Source organism: Schistocerca cancellata, chromosome 4 (genome assembly GCF_023864275.1).
Source record: "Schistocerca cancellata isolate TAMUIC-IGC-003103 chromosome 4, iqSchCanc2.1, whole genome shotgun sequence".
NCBI lineage: Eukaryota > Metazoa > Arthropoda > Insecta > Orthoptera > Acrididae > Schistocerca > Schistocerca cancellata.
In genome coordinates, this window is record NC_064629.1 from 119203433 (window position 1) to 119225751 (window position 22319).

Below are 22319 nucleotides of genomic sequence, written 5' to 3' on the forward strand. Positions count from 1 at the left end.
TTTCGTCATATAAACTGCAACAAATAAATGCAACAGTTTCACAATCTCACAGTTTCCCTGTGCTCTGTCAAAACATATGTTGTAAAAGTTGCATTCTGGTTTGGAAGCTATGACTCTTGAATTCCTTTGTTGTAACATAGCTCACACCCATTTACTTGTTGTTTTTATTTCTGTGATACGTCTATGTCGTATTTTGCCTGCTCTCACTATTCGTCACATTTACTTGCAATTGTAATGTATTCTTACCACATGACTCATATTCTATAAACTCTGTATTGTATGACAACTGCCAAGATTACAGGAAGATAACCAGACAGACAGTTCATAATGTTGCGGAAAAATAAATAAATAAAAATAATTGGCACTACGGAGCTGTGAACACGGCTTGTCCATTTGCCAGTCCAACACCATGACTTCTTAACCACAATGTCACTGCTCATTCACTCCACCCGATAATGAAATTGTTGAGCTTGGACCGTTCACTGTTTCTATTTATTTATTTTCTTACCCATGCAGTTCAGTAGATCTTATTCCTGTTTTCATGCTTGATCTGTGTTCAGTTTTTGACAAGCTGTCCACTGGGCTATCTTTCCAATAAATCTGAGGGAGATGCGATGGGGAGTTTCCCTTGAAATTGGTGTATTTTTGTACATGTTTTCTCCATGTATAGTATTTCATGTGTAATTGTAATTCCAGTTATTTTATGTTAATGAGTGCTACAGGCAATGCACAAACATATGAGATAATAGAGTGATTGGCATGGCATTTAAAATAACAATTTTGATATGCATAACTTGTATTAACTACATGATAATTTTAAATGCTGATCTATTTCAATTTGTGCTCAGGCTTTTATACAGTCTGTCTTCCTGTTCAGGTGCCACACTGTGGACATGTATGTGTTTAACTTACACGCAAGTAGGTCTCGGAACTGTTTGTAAATTACATCACGGTGAGCATTTTCTGGAGTTGGAATATTTCATGAGAGATTTTGCTAAACTTGATGTCAACTCTAACTCTGTTTTTGAGAATGTGTGTTACTTCATGAGACCTGGATGATACCATCAGTGGCATTCTGACTTAGCAAAATACTTAAATGTATTTTTGAAGCACATAAGACTTCTGATATTGGATAGTGAAGTGATATTGTCAGACTTGTAATTATTTGAGATAAAGAGTCAAGTTTATTGAATGATTTTTAACTCTGCATGAGCTCATGGAACTGTAGTGCCTGTGCTAGTGAATGTTGTACTTTCGTAGTTAATGTTCTATTCTATTGTATTAGATCTTAAATGAACTGGAACAGTAATATTCTTTGGAAAAATATGAGTGTCCGTGAGACTGAATGTGTGAAGTACCCCATCCAATCATGTAAATTCTAATTTTGTAAGGCTGTCATTTGCTATGAGAATTATTGATTGCAAAAATAAAAATAATGGAATCAAATAGTTTTATGTGGTGTATTCCAAATAAACAACACTTTGATATTTGTATTTGCAGAGTTCATTATCTAGATCATCTTAATTTGTGCAGTCTTCTGGGTGGACACTGGAACAGTACTAATTATATCCAAATTATGATGTGGCTGAACATCTTGAGCAAACTGCAGCTGGTTTTATCACAAAACTACCACATGCCATTGCTTTTGGCAGTGATACCAAATTGTGACACACTGTGGTCAGTTTCTTTGGCTATATTTGTAGCAACACTCAGGATGCACCTGGTATGGTTGAAGCTGATGTCACTACCTGTCACATTGATTGATAATGAAGATGGTGATGAGGAGTGATCACTTGGTTTCGTGGACATCATCATTTGCATGACTGTACACGGTGGTGTGATTCTTGCACTCTAGCTACTGATACTTTGTATATCTCTGCTATTTCCAGCTAGTCTTTGGTTCCCAGCATGACATTTTCATTCTGCAGCAGAGTGTGCACTTATATGGAACTTCCAGTCAGATTTAAACTGTGTGCTGACCTGAGATTTGAATTTGAGACCTTTACCTTTCACAGGCAAGTAACACAGTAAACGCTGGAAAAAGCTGTGAGGACGAGTCTCTAGTCGTGCTTGTGTAGCTCAGTCAGTAGAGCACTTGCCCACAAAAGGGAAAGGTCCTGACTTTGAGTCTTGGTCCAGCACACAGTTTTCATCTGCCAGGACGTTTCTGTCTTTTAGTTGTTAGGATCATAATTTGAAGGCCTCTTCTTGAGCCTCTGCAACAGGATATTGGTAAATGATTACATCTCTTATGATAGTGCACTGTACATCTAAAGTACAACAATGTTTAAGACTTTTTAAATCGACAAACCATGAACAACACTATTGAAACTTAAGACAATGAGCTGTTATATGCATTTAATCAATCAAATGACTTTGCAAGAAACTGCAAATTTCATGAAACAAAAAAATACAGTGATTCACTTTTAGTTTACACACATACCTCTGTTACTTATCTGCTCCGTAATACAGTAAATGCTACCTTTCTTGTGTAGTGACATTCAGCTGGTAAGTTAACAAGCAACTAATATTGCTGCACTCTAGATGTGAGTGCTCTAACTTAAATTTCTCGTATTTTCTACAGGTGGATAGAACAAATGAATGAACTTGGAGAAAAGTATGCATGGGTCCAGGTTTTTGAAAATAAGGGTTCTATTATGGGTTGTTCAAATCCACACCCTCATTGTCAGATTTGGGCATCGTCCTTTTTGCCAAATGAGGCAAGGATAAAAGATACACACCAAAGAAAATACTACGAAAAATTTGGGAACACAATGTTACTGGATTACCTCAAAAAGGAACTTCAAAAGAAGGTTGGTGCTTGTGCATATTAAGATTGCAGGTATCAGAAATGTTGATTTCGTGAGTTGTAAGTTTATCATTAATTCTGAATTTTTTTAGACGCTAAGAATATTATCACAGAGTTTTTTTTTAATTTGAGCAAAAGTAAACGTCTGATTAATGGGCACTGATAATGTTGGCTCTCATTTTTCAACTTTCTTAATGTTCAGATACAACCTCCTTACCTTGTTCCAAACAACAAAAGACTCAGATGAGCAAAGCAGCCCCCCCATGGCAAGTTCTGAAATGTTCACAAATGTATTTATGTGCTGGATGATGTAATACATGGACCCACTTGGTTCCACTGCGTTAATGCTGGACTAGTTGCAACAGAATAAAGTTTTATTTAATAGGAACTTTTGTTGATGTATATGAAACTATCTTTCATACAACATTAGTTTATAAAGTAATTTGCTTTGTTTCCTTATTTTGTAACCAGACATGTTGTCTTCCATGAACGATTTTTTCAAAATTATTGTTTCAAACTACTCTCCAACCAGTAAGTAGTAAGCATTTTATTGTACAGTCTGAGGAATAAAACTTACAGTAAATGATATCCAACATTGGTGATTCAAAAAGCTTCCAGTTTTTGGCAAAAAACATGGATTCTTACTTCAAGAACTGACTACATCATCAGTAAGTTATTAAAGGTATATGGCAAACAGATCCATTTACAGAAACATTTAACTAGAAGTGTAGACAAGGAAAATTGAAAAAAGAGATGGTTTTGTGGAAATGATGGACAATTTATTTGTCATAGTTTATTGAAATGCTTTGTAAGAGATGGAAAAAAGCGAATAAGAATTTCCTAAAGCTTCAATGCAAAAAAAAGTACACCCAGTCTCTGTGGTTCGTATGGATAAAAAACTAAAATGTGAGGAAGAAAGATCACCAAGGTACCAAAGAAAAAAATTTAATATCATTTTCCCCACTCATCAGGTTGGTGCATCAAAAGCAGTGATGTTGGTGATGACATTAGAGCTTTTCAGTAATTGTTCAGTAAAGATCAGTAACAGCATTAACTGCAGCAGCAGTGATAGTTTGAGCAATTCGAGATACTTCATACATCTTTACTGTAATTTGCTAAAGTTGTTTTTAGGTGCAAGATCAGTTATAGAAATGGATTTTCCATTTTATTGGTTGCTGCAGAAGCTTTTGATCATGATACTCAAAACCAGATGGCAAATTGTGCTTTTAAGAGCCCCATAAAAAAAAGAAAAATAGAGAAGCAAGACTCAGAACTGATTAACATCAAGAACTGCCAAGACTTAGTGTTGCAATGGGATGGAAAACTTCTCCCAGCACGCAGAGGTTGGAAAGGTTGATAGACCAGCAACAATAGTAACTTTTCAAGGCAAGGAGCAATTGCTGGGAGACTCTGAAATCCCAGCATCTTTGGAGATGACCAAGCCATGGCTGCTTAGCAGTGGATAAGTGAGGTATAACTGACAAAATTTGGGCACTTTGTTGTGATTTGGTGAAGAGTAATGTATGTCAATGAAATATTGGTGGGGCTAATCCATAAAACTTGCTTAATTGTGACCTGTTGTACCGTCTGAGTCCTCACATTTTTAAGTTTTGAGGAGCTGTTTCAGTTCACTGGTAGTGCTACTTCTTATGTAGACATATGAATTGACAAGAAGTTTTACATGACTTCTAGCAATTAAGTACCTTATGCCATAGCACTAACTGTGTAAGACCTTACTGTTTTGATTATAATACATTCTACCGATTATTGTTACTTAGATTAAAACTGGTTAGAGAAATATAATAATAAATAATAATAATAATAATAAAAATAATAATAATTATGATGATGATGATGATGATGATGATGATGATGATGATGATGATAATGATGTTGATAAACAACTTAAGTAATTATGTTGTCATTTTTCAAATATTTAAAAGCTGTGGAGTACTGTGTGCTTCAGTGGATAATATGGATGGAATATACAATGGAAGTCCACTTTCACACTTTTCAAGGGACTTAGATTGATGTAAATTGTGGGCAAATGCAAATGATGGGAATTTACTTATGAAGCATATACTTTATAAATCATCAGTAAGCCATTTTACTAACTGTATTGGCCTGTAATATGAAATACTTGGTTTTACATAAGTTTAATATTTCACGAACACATTGGTGGTTTCAACTATTCTACTATAAAAATCAGGACTGCAGTTCATTTAATGTACTTCTGATGAGTTTTTTCTAAGCTGTTTTCTTCTTCATAAATATATTCAAAAGTTTTGATGACATCTGCAGCAGAAATATATTTCTTTATGATATTCGCTGCTGTATTTAGTAAAACCTTAGCAGAAGTCCAAAAGTAAGTATGTTGCGTACATATACATGACACCAAACTGCAGACAGGAGGTGTGTATGTATTACCTCAAATCATAATACTTGCTACACCGTATGCTAAAAAATATTTTTTTAAGAAAAATATACAATATATAGGGCAGCAGTTGGCAAGGTGTGATGTTCATTGTTTACATAAGATGGTGGAACCAACTAGACTAGGGTTCGATAAACAACATTATGATGTTACATGTATGAAGATTCCTGGTAGGACATGATATAGAGTGGAATGTGCAGTTAAATTTTAGTTGTGCTTTTGGGTCTCAAGCTGACAAACACTTAAGAAATCTGGACCAAGACCCATGAAAAGCGTGTGACAATAATGATAGTAAAAATTGATATTTTTTCTTAACTCACAGCAATTTAAGCTGTGCTGTTAGTTCCAAAACTAACCACAATCTCGGAAAACGTACACTACTTGCTAATGTATCTCTTATAAACCTGATGGGCTGCATCAGTCATCTCATTGAGTCATTGCCACTGACATGTTGATGTGTCGGCTCCTACTATAATGCCACTACAACAGTATTTAGTACATCGTTAAAATGACACTCATTGTGACAAAGAATCATAAACCTTCTACTCCGCTTCTGATACAATGCAAGTATAATACTGTCCTGGTTGAGAACTGAATCCACAACACAATATTCCCCCGGGAGTAAACACTGTCCAGTATGATTGGTCTGACACTGACATGGCTAGCACCGCTTGACGTTGGCGACTATTATACATGTAGACTGCTGAATAACTTCCAATGGGCAACTCCAAATCGAAGCTCCCACTGAAGAACTGAAATGCAGCTGACTCACTGAGCTGTGAGGAGTTAAAGAGCTGTGCGGACAGATATACTGACTCTGCACTACTAACTGGCATTTGAGTGATATTGCGCTTGCACTTCATTGGCTTGTCAAGTGGCGTGATACCACAATTCTGTCTGATTGATTGTACATGATAGACACACACAAAGTAGTAACATCTGTTGAAGACTGCCGAACTGCTGCCTTACTGGCTACACCTTGACATGTAGACCATCCAGTCACCACCCATGACTGAAAGGCAGACTAGACCAGCGGTTGTGCCTTGGGTCACAGTGGTCTCCATACAATTCATAGTTATTACATTTTTTATGACATAATTTTCCAAATCCCAAGCAGTTTATGCATTTTCTGCAAGAGGTGCTACATTTGTGATGGCCAGAAACTAGTTTGTACATTATCTGGAAGAAACACTAATGTACCGCACTAAGATATGAACATTTGTTGCTCAAATAGTGAAATGCTTCCCCAGTTTTGTCAATGACCTTAACGAAGTTTTGCATTAGGCCCAATTTTACATGAAGAGCAGGGAGAATTAAGTTCTTGTAGTCAACAAGTGCTTCGTGCATAACATTGTGAGATCCTGGTTCAGGTGATTCCCGCTTAGGCCCATCTTTCTTTTTATAATGAAGTGCTATCCCAGCAGTACAGGAAGTAACAGAATTTGGTGTAGCCATGTTGTACCTCAAGTAATATACCTACGAGTTTCATATCCCCGGAAATCTGCCATTTAAACTTGTCATAGTTCAACTACAATAACAAATGTTTTATGTTATCATATGTTTTTTTCATGTAAGGTGCATACCCAGTCAGAATCGATGGTGACACGTTGGTATTATGCAGTAGCCCACACCTGAGACGTGGTTTGGAGGAGTTGATGAACAACCTCCACTGATCACTTTTGTATTCAGTGCCCATAGCTGCCATTAGTCCCTGTACATCATTACAAAATGCAAAGTTCTTTTCATAAAATGTAAACTTTCGTTGCCAGAAATGTCACGATTAATAAAATTTTTCGGGCTATTATGCCATGGTCAAATGGACTTCACATTAAAACCCAACATTTCATCCCTATCTGCAGACGACGTTTTCAAGGGCAGTCGTAGCTTCTTTGAATGTCCGATTCACATTGTGGCTCACTACCGACTCCAGCAAAATTCTGCTTCCATGTGCTTCTGTTGCAGTGGCATGATGTCACATGTTTTGAATACCCAAGCACAATTGGCTAGTGCTGACTGCCGTCACCTGCTGTTGTTTTATCACCCCGTGATGGAAGACATCATCTTCAGCACCAGAATCCAGATCTCATTCAATTTCACACCCTCCTCCTCCTCCTGGGGTGTTCTACAATCTGTATGGTATCTGCTTGTGGCTGTCAGTACTTGAGTCCTGCCAAAATTAATGTGGTGGTCTCCTGGCTGCAAAGCATGTTCCACAACAGCTGATCTGTCAGTCTTCTGTCTTCAGCAGTTGCCCTTGTGCTCTTCTAGTTGTTTTATGACTATTCTTTTCGTAGTACTCATGTATAGACCCTACAGCTACATGAAACCATCTAAATTCCTACTTTTTCCAGCAACTGCCAAGTTCTTGACACCATCATTACAACTGTATGTGGGCCAGTTGGATTCATATATGAATAATTTGGCACATTTTTATCAGTAAATTAAAAATCATAGTGGTCAATCCGGAGGACATATTAGTTAGTTTTGATGTGGTATCGCTATCCACTATGGTTCCACACAGTGAGGTATTGCAGCAGCTGAATCAGATTTTTCCTCTCAATATTGCAGAAGGTTTTAAATATTGCCTCACAACCATGTATGAGTTCTATGAACAGATGGGTGGTATCACTATGGGGAGCCCCATAAGCCCAGTTAGAATGAATTTATTTGTGGAGAAAATTTGAGGAGCATGCATTGGAAAATGTGAACAAGAAATCGACTATTTGGTTCCATTACATGGATTATACATTTGTTTTGTGCCAGCATGGCAGAGAAAAACTAGGTTGTTTTCACAAATATCTCAGTGGGATCAATCTGAAGATTCTGTTTACTATGAAGGAAGAGGAGGCGGAAGATTAAATTTTATTGATGGGCTAATTCTCAAGAAAGAAGATGGTAGGTTGGGCCATACAGTTTACTGAAAACTCACACACATAGACCATTACTTGCACCTGGATTTGAACCATCACCCACAACAAAAGCAAGGCATCATAAAAACATTGGTGGCTGGAGAAAGGGACATCTGAGAACCATAGTTGCTTGATGCAAAATTAAAACATCTCACCAATGCATTGCTCAAAAATGGTTCTTTGTTTGCTGAGGTAAAAAGACCATTAAGACCACCACGTGGAAATTGTACTGATGCTCAAGCACCGGTGAAATCAAAAGTTTTACTGCCTCTTATTAAGGTTATAACTGAACACATAGAAAAATCTTGAAAAAGCAGTACATTGTGGTAATCTACAAACCCATCTGGAAGATACAAGACATTCTAAAATGAGCCAAGGATGCTAACCAACTGCTGGAAAAAGCAAGAATTTATAGGATTCTGTGTAGCTGTGGGGAGGTGTATGGGGGCACAATGAAAAGAACAGTACGTGGGTACTATGAAAAGAATGGTCAAAAAACTACTAGAAGAGCACAAGGACAATTGCAGAAGAGAGGAGACAGGCAGATCAGTTGTTGCCGAACATGCTTTGCAGCAAGGAGACAATAACATTCATTTTAATAGGACTCAAGTACTGACAGCCACAAGTGGATACCCTGAGAGGCTATACAGAGAGGCCATAGAGATTGTAAAACACCCGAGGAGGAGGAGGACATGAAATTGAATGAGATCTGGATTCCGGTGCTGAAGATGATGTCTTCCACCATAGGATGATAGCAACAGCAGATGATGGCTGTCAACTATGGCCAGTTGCACTCAGGTATTTAAAACAAGTGATATCATGCCACTGCTTGGAAGCACGTGGAAGCGGAATTTTGCTGCAGTCAGTAGCAAGCCAGGGTGTGAGTTGGACATTTAAAGAAGCTATGATCCCTCTTCAAAATATCCTTTGCGGATGGTGATGAAATGATTTGTTTTAATGGGAAATCCATTCCACCATGGCATAATAGCTCAAAAAATTTTGTTATGGTTTTGGAACGCAGTCACATTTGCTATCTCACCAAAACAATTTCACTGTTGCAATCTTGATGGCAACAGCTCAGCTATACCTTTCAGCAATTTCAGATCACTCACTAGGTCATTAAGTTCACACTGTCTTAATTTCTAGTTTGTTGTACACTCATCGTTACACACAAAATCAAGATCTTTTGAAGAACAGGGTTTTGGAAGGTGATGGTGCAGCACTACTTTCCTGCTGCCCTCATCACTGTCACTATCAGGTGGGACAGGAACAGGCTGTGTGCCTCTGTGAGGCATGTTTTACATGGCTGATGGTACGTGACCATATGCCAGGGAAGACTTTTTCTTCTTGGAAATACTATGTGTTACTGGAGTTGTCATACAAAAATAATCATTCACTGGTGATGGTTCTCAGCAGATCATGGGTATAGCAAAGCCCATGGAAGATCTTTTATGATTCAACCATGAATGAAGACTTGAGACACAAGATATGCAACATACATAAGGAACCCAGCACTTGACCATGTCCTTGATGTCACAGCCAAAGTACCAGTACAGTATTTATGCCTCCCTAATACACTGAAGCACCAAAGAAACTAGTATAGGCATGAGTATTCAAATACAGAGATATGTAAATGGGCAGAATACAGCGCTGCAGTCAGCAATGCCTATATAAGACAGCAAATGTGTGGCACAGTTGTTAGATCAGTTACTTCTGCAACAATGGAAGGTTATCAAGATTTAATTGATTTTGAACCTAGTGTTAAAGTCAGGCGATGAGACACAACATCTCCAAGGTAGCGATGAAGTGGGGATTTTCCCATACGGCCATTTCATGAATGTACTGTCAGTATCAGCAATATGGTAAAACATCAAATTTCTGACATCACTGTGGCCGGAAAAAGACCCTGTAAGAACAGGACCAACAACAGCTGAAGATAATTGTCCAGTGTGACAGAAGTGCAACCCTTCTGCAAATTATTGCAGATTTCAATGCTCGTCCGTCAACAAGTGTCAGCGTGCAAACCATTCAACAAAACATCATTGATATGGGCTTTCGGAGCCAAAGGTCCACTTGTGCACCTTTGATGACTGCACAACACAAAGCTGTTCGTTTGCCTCACCTGGGCCCGTCATCACTGACATTGGACTATTGATGACAGGAAACATGTTGCCTGGTCAGACAAGTCTCATTTCAGACTGTATCGAGCAGATGGATATGTACAGGTATGGAGACAACCTCATGAATGCATGGATCTTTTGTGTCAGCAGGGAACTGTTCAAGCTGGTGGAGGCTCTGTAATGGTGTGGGCCATGTGCAGTTGGAGTGATATGGGATCTCTGATATGTCTAGATAAGACTGACAGGTGACACGTATGTAAGCATCCTGTCTGGTCACCTGCATCCATTCATGTCCATTGTGCATTCCAATGGACTTGGGCAATTTCAGCAGGACAATGAGAAACACCCCACATGTCCGGAATTGCTACAGAGTCGCTCCAGGAACACTCTTCTGAGTTTAAACACTTACATTGGGCACCAGACTCCTCAGACATGAACCTTATTGAACATATCTGGGATGCCTTGCAAAGTGCTGTTCAGAAGAGATCTCTACCCCCTCGTACTCTTACGGATTTATGGACAGCCTTGCAGGATTCATGGTGTCAGTTCCCTCATGCACTAGTTGAGTCCATGCCACATTGTGTTGCTGCATTTCTGCGTGCTTGTGGGGCCCTACATGATATAAGGCAGATGTACCAGTTTCTTTGGCTCTTTAGTGTATATGGTGTTATTGATCTCCTTTGCGATTTCAGCATAGCCTGTCTGCAAATGTAGCAGAAATTGTGAGCACTGTTTACACATTTTTGTGAGCTATATTGAATCACAGAAATGACAGTGACTACACACTAACTACACTTCAGTAACTCATTCTTCCAGCACACAAACAGAACGTATCTTGTAACTACGGGTTAAATGAAACATGTTCCACTCCTCCCTTCCCCTTCCCCTTCCCCTTCCCCTTCCCCTTCCCCTTCCCCTTCCCCATCCTCTTATTACTATGAGCCTGTATAGGCTTCAAAATCCCACTGAAGGTAGACAGAGTGATGAAGTTTCAGGCAACAATAGCTGTGTGTATTTTTGGGATTTTAAAGCCTATATGGGAAGGTATATAGAGGGTCTATACAAGGGCGATGTACTTGAGGACAATATTATGGAAATGGAAGAGGATGTAGATGAAGATGAAATGGGAGATACGATACTGCGTGAAGAGTTTGACAGAGCACTGAAAGACCTGAGTCGAAACAAGGCCCCTGGAGTAGACAACATTCCATTGGAATTACTGACGGCCTTGGGAGAGCCAGTCCTGACAAAACTCTACCATCTGGTGAGCAAGATGTATGAAACAGGCGAAATACCCTCAGACTTCAAGAAGAATATAATAATTCCAATCCCAAAGAAAGCAGGTGTTGACAGATGTGAAAATTACCGAACAATCAGTTTAATAAGCCACAGCTGCAAAATACTAACACGAATTCTTTACAGACGAATGGAAAAACTAGTAGAAGCCGACCTCGGGGAAGATCAGTTTGGATTCCGTAGAAATACTGGAACACGTGAGGCAATACTGACCTTACGACTTATCTTAGAAGAAAGATTAAGGAAAGGCAAACCTACGTTTCTAGCATTTGTAGACTTAGAGAAAGCTTTTGACAATGTTGACTGGAATACTCTCTTTCAAATTCTAAAGGTGGCAGGGGTAAAATACAGGGAGCGAAAGGTTACTTACAATTTGTACAGAAACCAGATGGCAGTTATAAGAGTCGAGGGACATGAAAGGGAAGCAGTGGTTGGGAAGGGAGTAAGACAGGGTTGTAGCCTCTCCCCGATGTTATTCAATCTGTATATTGAGCAAGCAGTAAAGGAAACAAAAGAAAAATTCGGAGTAGGTATTAAAATCCAGGGAGAAGAAATAAAAACGTTGAGGTTCGCCGATGACATTGTAATTCTGTCAGAGACAGCAAAGGACTTGGAAGAGCAGTTGAACGGAATGGACAGTGTCTTGAAAGGAGGATATAAGATGAACATCAACAAAAGCAAAACGAGGATAATGGAATGTAGTCGAATTAAGTCGGGTGATGTTGAGGGTATTAGATTAGGAAATGAGACACTTAAAGTAGTAAAGGAGTTTTGCTATTTGGGGAGCAAAATAACTGATGATGGTCGAAGTAGAGAGGATATAAAATGTAGACTGGCAATGGCAAGGAAAGCGTTTCTGAAGAAGAGAAATTTGTTAACATCGAGTATAGATTTAAGTGTCAGGAAGTCATTTCTGAAAGTATTTGTATGGAGTGTAGCCATGTATGGAAGCGAAACATGGACGATAAATAGTTTGGACAAGAAGAGAATAGAAGCTTTCGAAATGTGGTGCTACAGAAGAATGCTGAAGATTAGATGGGTAGATCACGTAACTAATGAGGAAGTATTGAATAGGATTGGGGAGAAGAGAAGTTTGTGGCACAACTTGACCAGAAGAAGGGATCGGTTGGTAGGACATGTTCTGAGGCATCAAGGGATCACCAATTTAGTATTGGAGGGTAGCGTGGAGGGTAAAAATCGTAGGGGGAGACCAAGAGATGAATACACTAAGCAGATTCAGAAGGATGTAGGATGCAGTAGGTACTGGGAGATGAAGAAGCTTGCACAGGATAGAGTAGCATGGAGAGCTGCATCAAACCAGTCTCAGGACTGAAGACCACAACAACAACAACAATGGGAAGGGACTGACAATTTACACAAATGAAATATAATTACAGGGTGTTTGGAAAGAAAAGGTCAATGTTTTACACAGTGATGGTATAAGTAATTCTGAACAAAAACTGTTATATGAACATAGGTCCACAAATGCTTCATTAGGGAGGTATGGGTATTGAGAGGAACTTTAATTCTGCAAAACTGATGTGCACAGTTTGAACATATACGCAATACAACTGGACCGTAAAGTGATTTTCTTGAAAACTACGTCACAGAGAATTACAGTTATGTTACACATTTTTGCATAATGTTTATATACTTTGCATTTAGTACAAAAAAAAAGAAAAAATGGTAAAATGGCTCTGAGCACTATGGGACTTAACATCTGAGGTCATCAGTCCCCTAGGACTTAGAACTACGTAAACCTAACTGACCTAAGGACATCACGCACATCCATGCCTGAGGCAGATTCGAACCTGCAACTGTAGCGGTCGTGCGGTTCCAGACTGAAGCGCCTAGAACCGCTCGGCCACCCCGGCTGGCCCATTTAGTACATAATGCATTATAACATGCATGTTACATGAATTCAGTTGAAAAAGATGTACCACGTCTTTTACAAATGGCTTTAATGCTTATCATACAGATGTTGTACAGTTCACAGAAGAGGTTCGAATATACCACCATGAACGTCAATGCAGTTTTGCGCTCTAGTACTAAAATGTTGTGTTGCTTGGTCAGTTGCCTGTGGTTGGTTCCTAATCAATTCAGCAGCGTCCATGATATGACGAAGCAGGTTCATCTCATGTGTTTACCTTCACTTTATGAACCTCCAATTGTAGGGAAGCAGCCTACTCACGCCGTATAAAATTCACATCAGTCTTTCCATTGTGTGCCAGCCAGTCCGCTGTAACTAGCTCTGCCGTCATAAATGTTGTGCAATACTTTAAAAATCAAGTAAATAACCTGAAACGTTTCTAGCATGTCAGGAGTAATACTAAATCAATATGTGTTGAATATCAGTTCAATAACTTTAACCATTTTCGAAATTTGGATGTTTTTCTGTAAAAATCATTGGCGCAACAGAAAAGAGCTAGAAACTTAAAAATTTATATTTAGATTCCTTTTTCATAATAATTTAGTAGAAACAGTATTCTGGATCTCACAAATTAAAATTTTAGTTGAAATTCATGATTTTCTGGTTTTTGTCTTAAAAATTAAGGAAGAAAGATAGATTAAGTAGGCGAATAAATAAAGCTAGGATGTTTAAACTTAAGTAGAAGGGAGATCCGCTATAATCATAAAGATGTGAGAAGTTTCAACTGAATAACTATAAAACTATAGCGATAGCGTATCTCCAAAGGGCAAGTTCAGAGCTCGTCTACTGCGTGTAGTGTAATTAAATTAATTCTCTCGCCTAAAATATTTGACATAGCCACGTCAGACTTTTATTATGATTACTTACCTGTGTGCTGATTGCACATTTAAATTGAGAGCTTCATCGGCCATCTGCAAAGGAAGCGATGATTTATTCGATAACTTAAAGTGGTGCGTTACTAGCCCAGCGGCTAGTCGGGAGAGCCGATTTGATCAGGCGTTCCCTTAGCCATCCACACCGCGGCTTTATATATAAGAACGCTGCGTGAGAAAAAAAGGCGCCAGTTCTCTCCAGACGCTGATTAGCGCACCATCTGTGCCGGGAGTCGCGTCGCATCAGTATCATTGCTATAAACAGCCTCGGATGCCGTAATAAGTTACTCGGGATACGCGTAACCATGAAATCGTTTTCGAGTGAAGTGTTAATTCTGGGATGACTTTAATGATCTATCTTCACTTTGCGTATGTCGTATTTTCACGTGCCGCCACGGGACGGACATTCTACCATTATTTAACGTGGCGTTTGATGAACATTATCATCAAATTATGGCGAGCATTCACTCAAACCTTTAATTTGAACAGTTATAGTTGCATCAGCGCATTGGACTCTGAACTGCTCTGGTAGTTGGATTGTGTGGATTTTTTTTTGGTCTGTGACTTTCAGAATATAGTGAACATTTTTAGAGAATCGTTTTTGATTATGAATCCCAGACAATCTCCTAATTCCTCAGAGCTATAAGCTGTAGCTATAAGTGTATTTCTCAGATGAAGTGGGCACTAGAAATTCTAATTACAGGCTTCACGTTTTGCTAATCACTTTCTGGTTGCCAATATTGTAGTTAGAGAGCCAGTGTTGAGAACGGCAAACAACAGCATAAATTCAAAACATATAATAACAATTATTCCACCCGCCGCCCCACATATGTTGCTAATCGGCTGGGAAATGCATCTTTTCTACATTACATTCTACATTACATTAATAACAATTACTCCACCCGCCGCCCCACACAATTTCATCCAACCCCATAAACAGAAATTGAAAGGTGTGAGGTCAGGTGATCTTGGAGGCCAGTTAATAGTACCACCACGGCCAATCCAGTGATTAGGGTAGGTGAGGTTGAGATGATTCCTCACATGTAAGGTAACATGTGTAGGGGCACCATCATGTTGAAAGTACATTCCAGTTTACTTGGATAAAGGAATGTCTTCCAATAATTCCACTAACGAATTTTCCAAAAAATGCAGGTACCTTTTTTCCTGTCAATTGCTGATTGATAAAAAGTGGACCTATTGAAAGGTTACTGATCATGCCGCACCAAACATTTATGGCAAAACAAGCTTGAAAATTGCTACCCACTGAAGCGTGTGTATTTCCTGTGACCATAGATGGTTATTGCATGTGTTGTTTATTCCGTGTCGTGAAAACTGGGCTTCGTCCGCATGTAATGTTTCTCATACACACGCCTGTGGGACATTCATACGCAGGGACATTCTTCGTATGCATGTACCGGGACTTCACTCAACACTTGCGATAATTTCTTCCTGGTCTTTCAAAGTTTGTTGACATGCATGCTCAGATGAAAAATGTCTACTTGGAAGAGAGCCTGTTGCAAGCAAAGTGATAAACACTTTGGTAAACACCCTGCGATCAGGTAATCGTCGAGTCGGAAAGTGCCTGTGCTATTCTTCTCTTGCAGTGGTAGCACTACCGTCACAGAAACCATAAACATACACCATATCGGCATATTCCTCGTTACTCTAGACCTGTGGCATTGTTAGCAGCGCTTTTATGCAAACAGTTAACACCATACACTACGCAGCTAATCGATCCGTTGCCGGTATACTACACAATGCAGCTTACACCACACAACTGCACAAACAACGGGTGATTGTAATATGTGCGTCACATGACCATAATATGTGGTAGGCTGTATAGCGTAAACATGGCATGTACCCATACTTTGTTTGCAAGAAAATCACATCACGTTACGTCCAGTTGTATTGCGTATGTGTTCATGTGTGCACATCAATTTTACAGAATTAAAATTCCTTTCAATACCCGTACCTCCCTAATGAAGCATTTGTGGACCTATGTTCATATAACATTTTTTGTTCAGAATTACTTATACTATCACTGTTTAAAATATTGACCTTTCATCCCCAAACACCCTGTGTAATTAAATGCACCTCCCTTTAAGTTGGAAACAAGAGCTAATTTGAGTTTTACAATGTTATTTTCATTATCAGCATGGTCAATATATTTAACACACATTTATTTCATCCCTCTGATATGTTAGTTTACAAACTGACTATATCAAAATGAAAGCTACTTTACACATTCAGGCAGTTTGATGTTATCCATTATGGATACATGCTCATAACAGTTTTTTATACTTTTATTGTTACTAAGTGTATGTTATGATATCTCACACAGCATTCTGTTGCACATCCTCTTCACATTATAATTTGGACTTGTACAGTTATCTACTATTGGTCTCATTTACCTATATGGTTTATGTAGCTTCTTCATTTGTACACGAAGCAATGATGACTGTGGATTCATGACATTGATTTTCCTCTTGTCCTTATTGTCTTTGAAAAGAAAATTAGTGTACAATCTTTTGTTTAAGATTCTTATGGAAAGTCTGCAGAGGATTTTTCCTAATTTCGCAAATATCAGTATCTTTGGAAAAAAAAAAAATTCCGCTTCAGAAATGTAATCACTGTTATTAATTAAAATGACAGCATTCCCCTTATCTGTCTTTTTGACAAGAACGTGATTCATTTCTAGTTCACTATTCAAGTCTTTAAAAGTCCTGTTATCGAGAATGCATGTTTAACTTTCCTGTTAACAACTATGGAGTGCCTTGTTAGTTAAAACAGCCCTATCAGCTTGTTTACAATAAGGCAGTTTGCTTACTCCTAAGTGATTTTACTTCAGCAGTGATATTTTTGACTGACTGTTGATTTTTATTCTGGGCTATATTATGTTGTAAACCTTTCTGTAGTAATGTATCCTCCTTGTGACTGAGATCCATGTCAGTTAAATTTATTACCCTGTCTGCAGACTTATGTTTATCTGCACTTCACAGCCTGTGCATTTCATAATTTGAGTTGCTTGTAGTTTTCTTAGCTTCTGCTGATGTCTTAAAAATATAAATCTATTCTCGCTTTCACCTTTGTTGCTCAAAATATTAATAAAATGTAAATTGCAAGAGCTTTAAAATATATCATAGAATAACATGGAATTTAACTGCTTCTCTATTGATCAGATGTTTCACTTTGTGTGTATTACTTACTAATTGCATTCTTCACCCATGTTTCTTGGAATCGTGTTTGATTTGTAATGCTGACATTGACAAGTTCTGCAGTTTCAACTTCGTTTAATTACGTTAAACATATCTTATTAAATCTAATCTGCATCACACTCTTCATTTTGTTATGTCTTGACACATATCACATGTTAAGGTCTCAGATTGCCTTACCAGGCACATATTTCATTACTTTGGACGTAAAGTCTTGTATTTGGTCTTCGACCATGTTGCGCTCAATAATATACTGTTGTCTGGGTTGCTAAATTATTTTTAAATTATTTTTATTGTACTCCTTATTACACATTTTGCTTTAACAGCATCATCAGTTAGATCTGTGGTACAAAGAACTAACATTAGAATGAATGAAACACAATTTATAAGATAATAGTGTTCAGAGTAATTGTGGTAGTGCATAAGTTGAATTACATACCTTATGGATACATGGCATGTGGTCATAATATCCAAATGCCAGATTGGCTCTCACTGTGTGGTTCATTACAAAGTAAACATATTCAGTCACCAAGTGACTGAAGTGAATTGCATATATTGAATAGGAGTTCCATATTATTTTAATGTAAGACAAATATTCCCACCATAAATATTGTAAATTTAGCTTGTACATATTACATTGTAGAACATGCTATTATTTTACAGTAAACATTGTTGTCTGAAAATGCTCACGTGACACTACATTTACAGTACAGTTTTTAAAAATAACCAAAACTGCAATTAATATTTGTGCACTAGAAAACATATTACTGCTTATTAATTAAATAAAGCATGAGTTATTGTGTTCATATAGAGAGGAAAAAGGGAACTTGATTTTGAAGTCGGGAGAGGAAAGGCACCCTTTCCATGACATCCTGAATAGAGGACATGACCCATGCATAAAATCTTCAGCATTCTTCTGCAGCACTACATTTCAAAAGCTTCTATTCTCTTCTTGTCCGAACTGCTTTTCGTCCACATTGGAATTCCATATAACTCCAGTTGCCCAGACATTGAAAAAATGAACTTTTGTATGAGAGAGTTTGCTGCCTTGTAAAACTGAAAGACTCTAGGGATGTATTTCTTTGGATGAAACACAAAATGACTGCAGCCACTGTAAATGTCAGAAAAAAATATTAGAAATGATAGGGAATATGAAAACTGACTGTATTTTTGGATTATTAGATTAGATTAGTTTTTCGTTCCATAGATCCTTGCTGAGGAGATCCTCGTGGTTGTGGAACATGTCATTATTATTATTATTATTATTTTTTTTTTTTTTAAATCTGAAATAACAATACTAGTAGTATGAATATATACAATACATTGTTTGTTTCTATTAGAAAATTCATTAATGGAGTAGAAGCAGTTGGCCACTAGTAAGTCTTTCAGGCTCCTTTTTAACTGATCTTTATTTGTAACTAAATTTTTTATGTTTGCTGGCAAATTATTGAAGATGAGTGTTCCTGAGTAGTGGACCCTTTTTTGAACTAAAGTAAGTGCTTTTAAGTCCTTGTGCAGATCATTTTTGTTCCTGGTATTGTATGTATGAACTGAGCTGTTTGTTGGAAAAAGAGATATATTATTTAGGACAAATTTCATTAAGGTGTAAATATACTGAGAGGCAGTAGTTAGTATACTCAGTTCTTTGAAGAGGTTTCTACAGGACGTCCGTGAATTTACTCCACAAATAATACATATTACACGCTTTTAGACACTGAAAACTTTTGTTTGACTTGAAGAGTTACCCCAAAATATTATACCATATGACATTATGGAATGAAAGTAGGCAAAGTATGCAAGCTTTTTCATTTTTATGCCACCTGTGTGTGCTAACACTCGATTTTCAAATACAGGTTTGTTAAGGTGTTTCTGCAATTCTGTGGTGTGCTCTTCCCAACTGAATTTATTATCAAGTTGTAATCCCAGGAATTTAAGACTGTCAACCTCTTCTATCTGCTTTTCTTCATACTTTATGCATATGCTGGGTGGAAACCTCTTACAGGTTCTGAATTGCATATAGTGAGTCTTTTCAAAGTTTAATGTCAGTGAGTTGGCTTTAAACCATGTATTAATATCCATGAAAATATCATTAGCAGATCTTTCTAGAACTACACTTGATTTACTATTTATTGCAGTACTTGTGTCATCTGAAAACAAAATGAACTCTGCTTCTGGCAGTGTAACTGATGAGAGATCATTAATGTACACAAGAAAAAACAATGGCCCTAAGCTGGATCCTTGTGGCACACCACATGTAATTTCTTCGCATTCTGATGATGACTGATGACTTAATTCACTAGTCCCTTGTACTGACACCCTTTGTTTCCTGTTAGCGAGGTATAACTTGAACCATTTTGCAGCACTGCCTGTGACACAATGGAATTCTAATTTATTTAAAAGGATTTTGTGGTTCACACAATCAAATGCCTTTGACAAATCACAGAAAATACCTGCTGCTTGTAATTTGTTATTTAATGAATTAAGTACATTTTCACTGTAGGTGTAAATAGCCTTCTCGATATCAGAACCCTTCAGAAATCCAAACTGTGTTCTTGATAATATGTTATTTGTGGTCAGTTGGTTGAGAAGCTGCCTGTACATTACTTTTTTTAAATTTTTGAGAATGCTGGCAAAAGTGAAATTGGTCTGTAGTTTGATGGTATCTCTTTATCCCCTTTCTTGAATAGAGGCTTAACATCTGCATATTTTAGCCAGTCAGGAAATGTTCCAGTTATAATTGACTGGTTACACAAGTAACTTAGAATTGTACTAAACTCACAAGAACATGCCTTAATTAACTTTGTTGATATTTCATCATAACCACAAGAATGATTTGTTTTTATAGGTTTTATTATGGAAGTGAGTGACATATTTCTGTACCTGAAGCTATCTGTAAAGGCTAGTTTCAGATATTCAAGGGCATTATTTACTGATCCTGACAATCCCATTCTATAAGTAATGGATATAAAGTACTTGTTAAATAGATTTGCCACACTATGCCCATTGGTTACTAATGTGACATCTACCCTTACTGCTATTTGCTCCTGTTCCTTTCTGGTTCTACCAGTCTCCTCTCTCACTATATCCCATATTGTTTATATTTTGTTCCCTGACATTGCTATCTTCTTCTCGTAGTGCATTTGTTTAGATGTCTGAATTACTTTTTTAAATATTTTACAGTATTCCTTGTATTAGGTAAATCATCAGCATTTGAGCTATTCTTGGTCAACAGATACATTTTCCTTTTTGTCGTACAGGAAATCTTTATTCCTTGTGTAATCCATGGTTTTATTATATACTTCTGTTTAATTTGAGTAACTTTTAGAGGAAAACAGTTTTCAAACATGATACTGACATTGTTCATGAATGTGTTATATTTTTCATTCGTGTCATGAGCACTGTAAACATCTTTCCAGTTCATATCTTTGAGCAGTTTTCTAAAACACTCAATATAATAATAACAACAAGGCTTGTGTGGACTACAGTGCCCAGCTAATGGGCTACTACCCTTCAGAGAGGAAGGAAATAAAGTAGTGGAAGAGATTTCTTGCTTGGTCGTAATGATGACAATAAATTTGTGTATTATGTATAAAAATATCTGCCTAGTAGCAAATGTCTTTGAATTCAGAACTGAGTTAGCAGAAACTCTGGTGAGCAAAGAAGACCTGGTTGAATCAAGTTCCACTCAAAATAGTTCACCTGTAAACAGATTCCATGGAAGACATTTTCCTAAATTAATTCTGGCTACAGAAATATCAGAACGGCCTCAGAGGAGATGTAAGGTTTATGCTGATTGAAGCAAGGAAAGATGTGGGAAAGTAGCAAGGAAAAGCGCTGGCTATGATGGTGAAGAATGTGATGTAGGACGTTGTTTCCAAAAATACTGTGTCATTTTCCATATCAAGAAAAATGTAACTAAGTAATTGTCAGTAAAGAACCACATTTTCAAACAGTTCATTTTTAGTGCTAACAACTTGTAATCCTATCTCTATTTAGGGACTGGAATATGAGAAAGAAATTTCTTTCATTGTGAAAAGAAAGCATTTTTATTTAAATATGAAGAAAATGTCACTGATGTTAACTGTGTTTTTTTGCAGTATTTCATAGAAAAATGTTGCCTGTTTCAAATACAATAAACTGACTGAAGTTCTGTGCAGTAGAACCTGCTACACAAAATTCAGAAAAGCTGTGAGAAAGCACAATATCAGCCAGTTGAATAACACCCTAGCTGCCTAGTCATCAAAGTGTTAACTATCTGAATAATTTCTTTTATCTCATCATACATTCTTTCAATCTCTTCCTCTGCAGAGCCAGTTGGCATAAAAGCTTGTACTACTGTGGTGCAACTTGTACTACTGTGGTGCATGTCGGCTTTGTGTCTATCTTGCATAATGCATGTAGTGTGCTGTTTGCAGTAGCTTATTCACACTCCTATTTTGTTATTCAGTATTAGACCTACTCCTACACTGTTGCTGTTCCACCAGGTGCATAACATTGTCTTTTGTGGATGTGCACAGGTCTTTGTACAGGGAATTGCTGCTTTTTGGGCTCAGCCTTTCCTTACTTTTCTTTATGTTAGCATAAAGACACCATTTCTCATCACCAGTAACGATACAGGATAGAAATGGTCAGTGTTGTTTACAATCCAGTTCATGTCAAGCAAGCAGAGACGCACATATGGCCACCCACTAAATTTTATGATTTTGGCTTAGAGCATGCGGGTGGTACCCATACACT

At 37.6% G+C, this 22319-nt stretch overlaps 1 protein-coding gene across 2 annotated transcripts in view; it reads left to right on the forward strand.

Annotated features, from left to right (window-relative positions):
- Positions 1–22319, forward strand: part of LOC126184615 (galactose-1-phosphate uridylyltransferase) — a 190707-nt gene that overhangs the window by 124528 nt on the left and 43860 nt on the right. For both annotated transcript variants that reach the window (XM_049927072.1, XM_049927071.1), the window contains one exon: positions 2585–2813. In XM_049927072.1, the coding sequence (XP_049783029.1) occupies positions 2585–2813 (229 nt within the window). The remainder of the gene's footprint in view (positions 1–2584; positions 2814–22319) is intronic.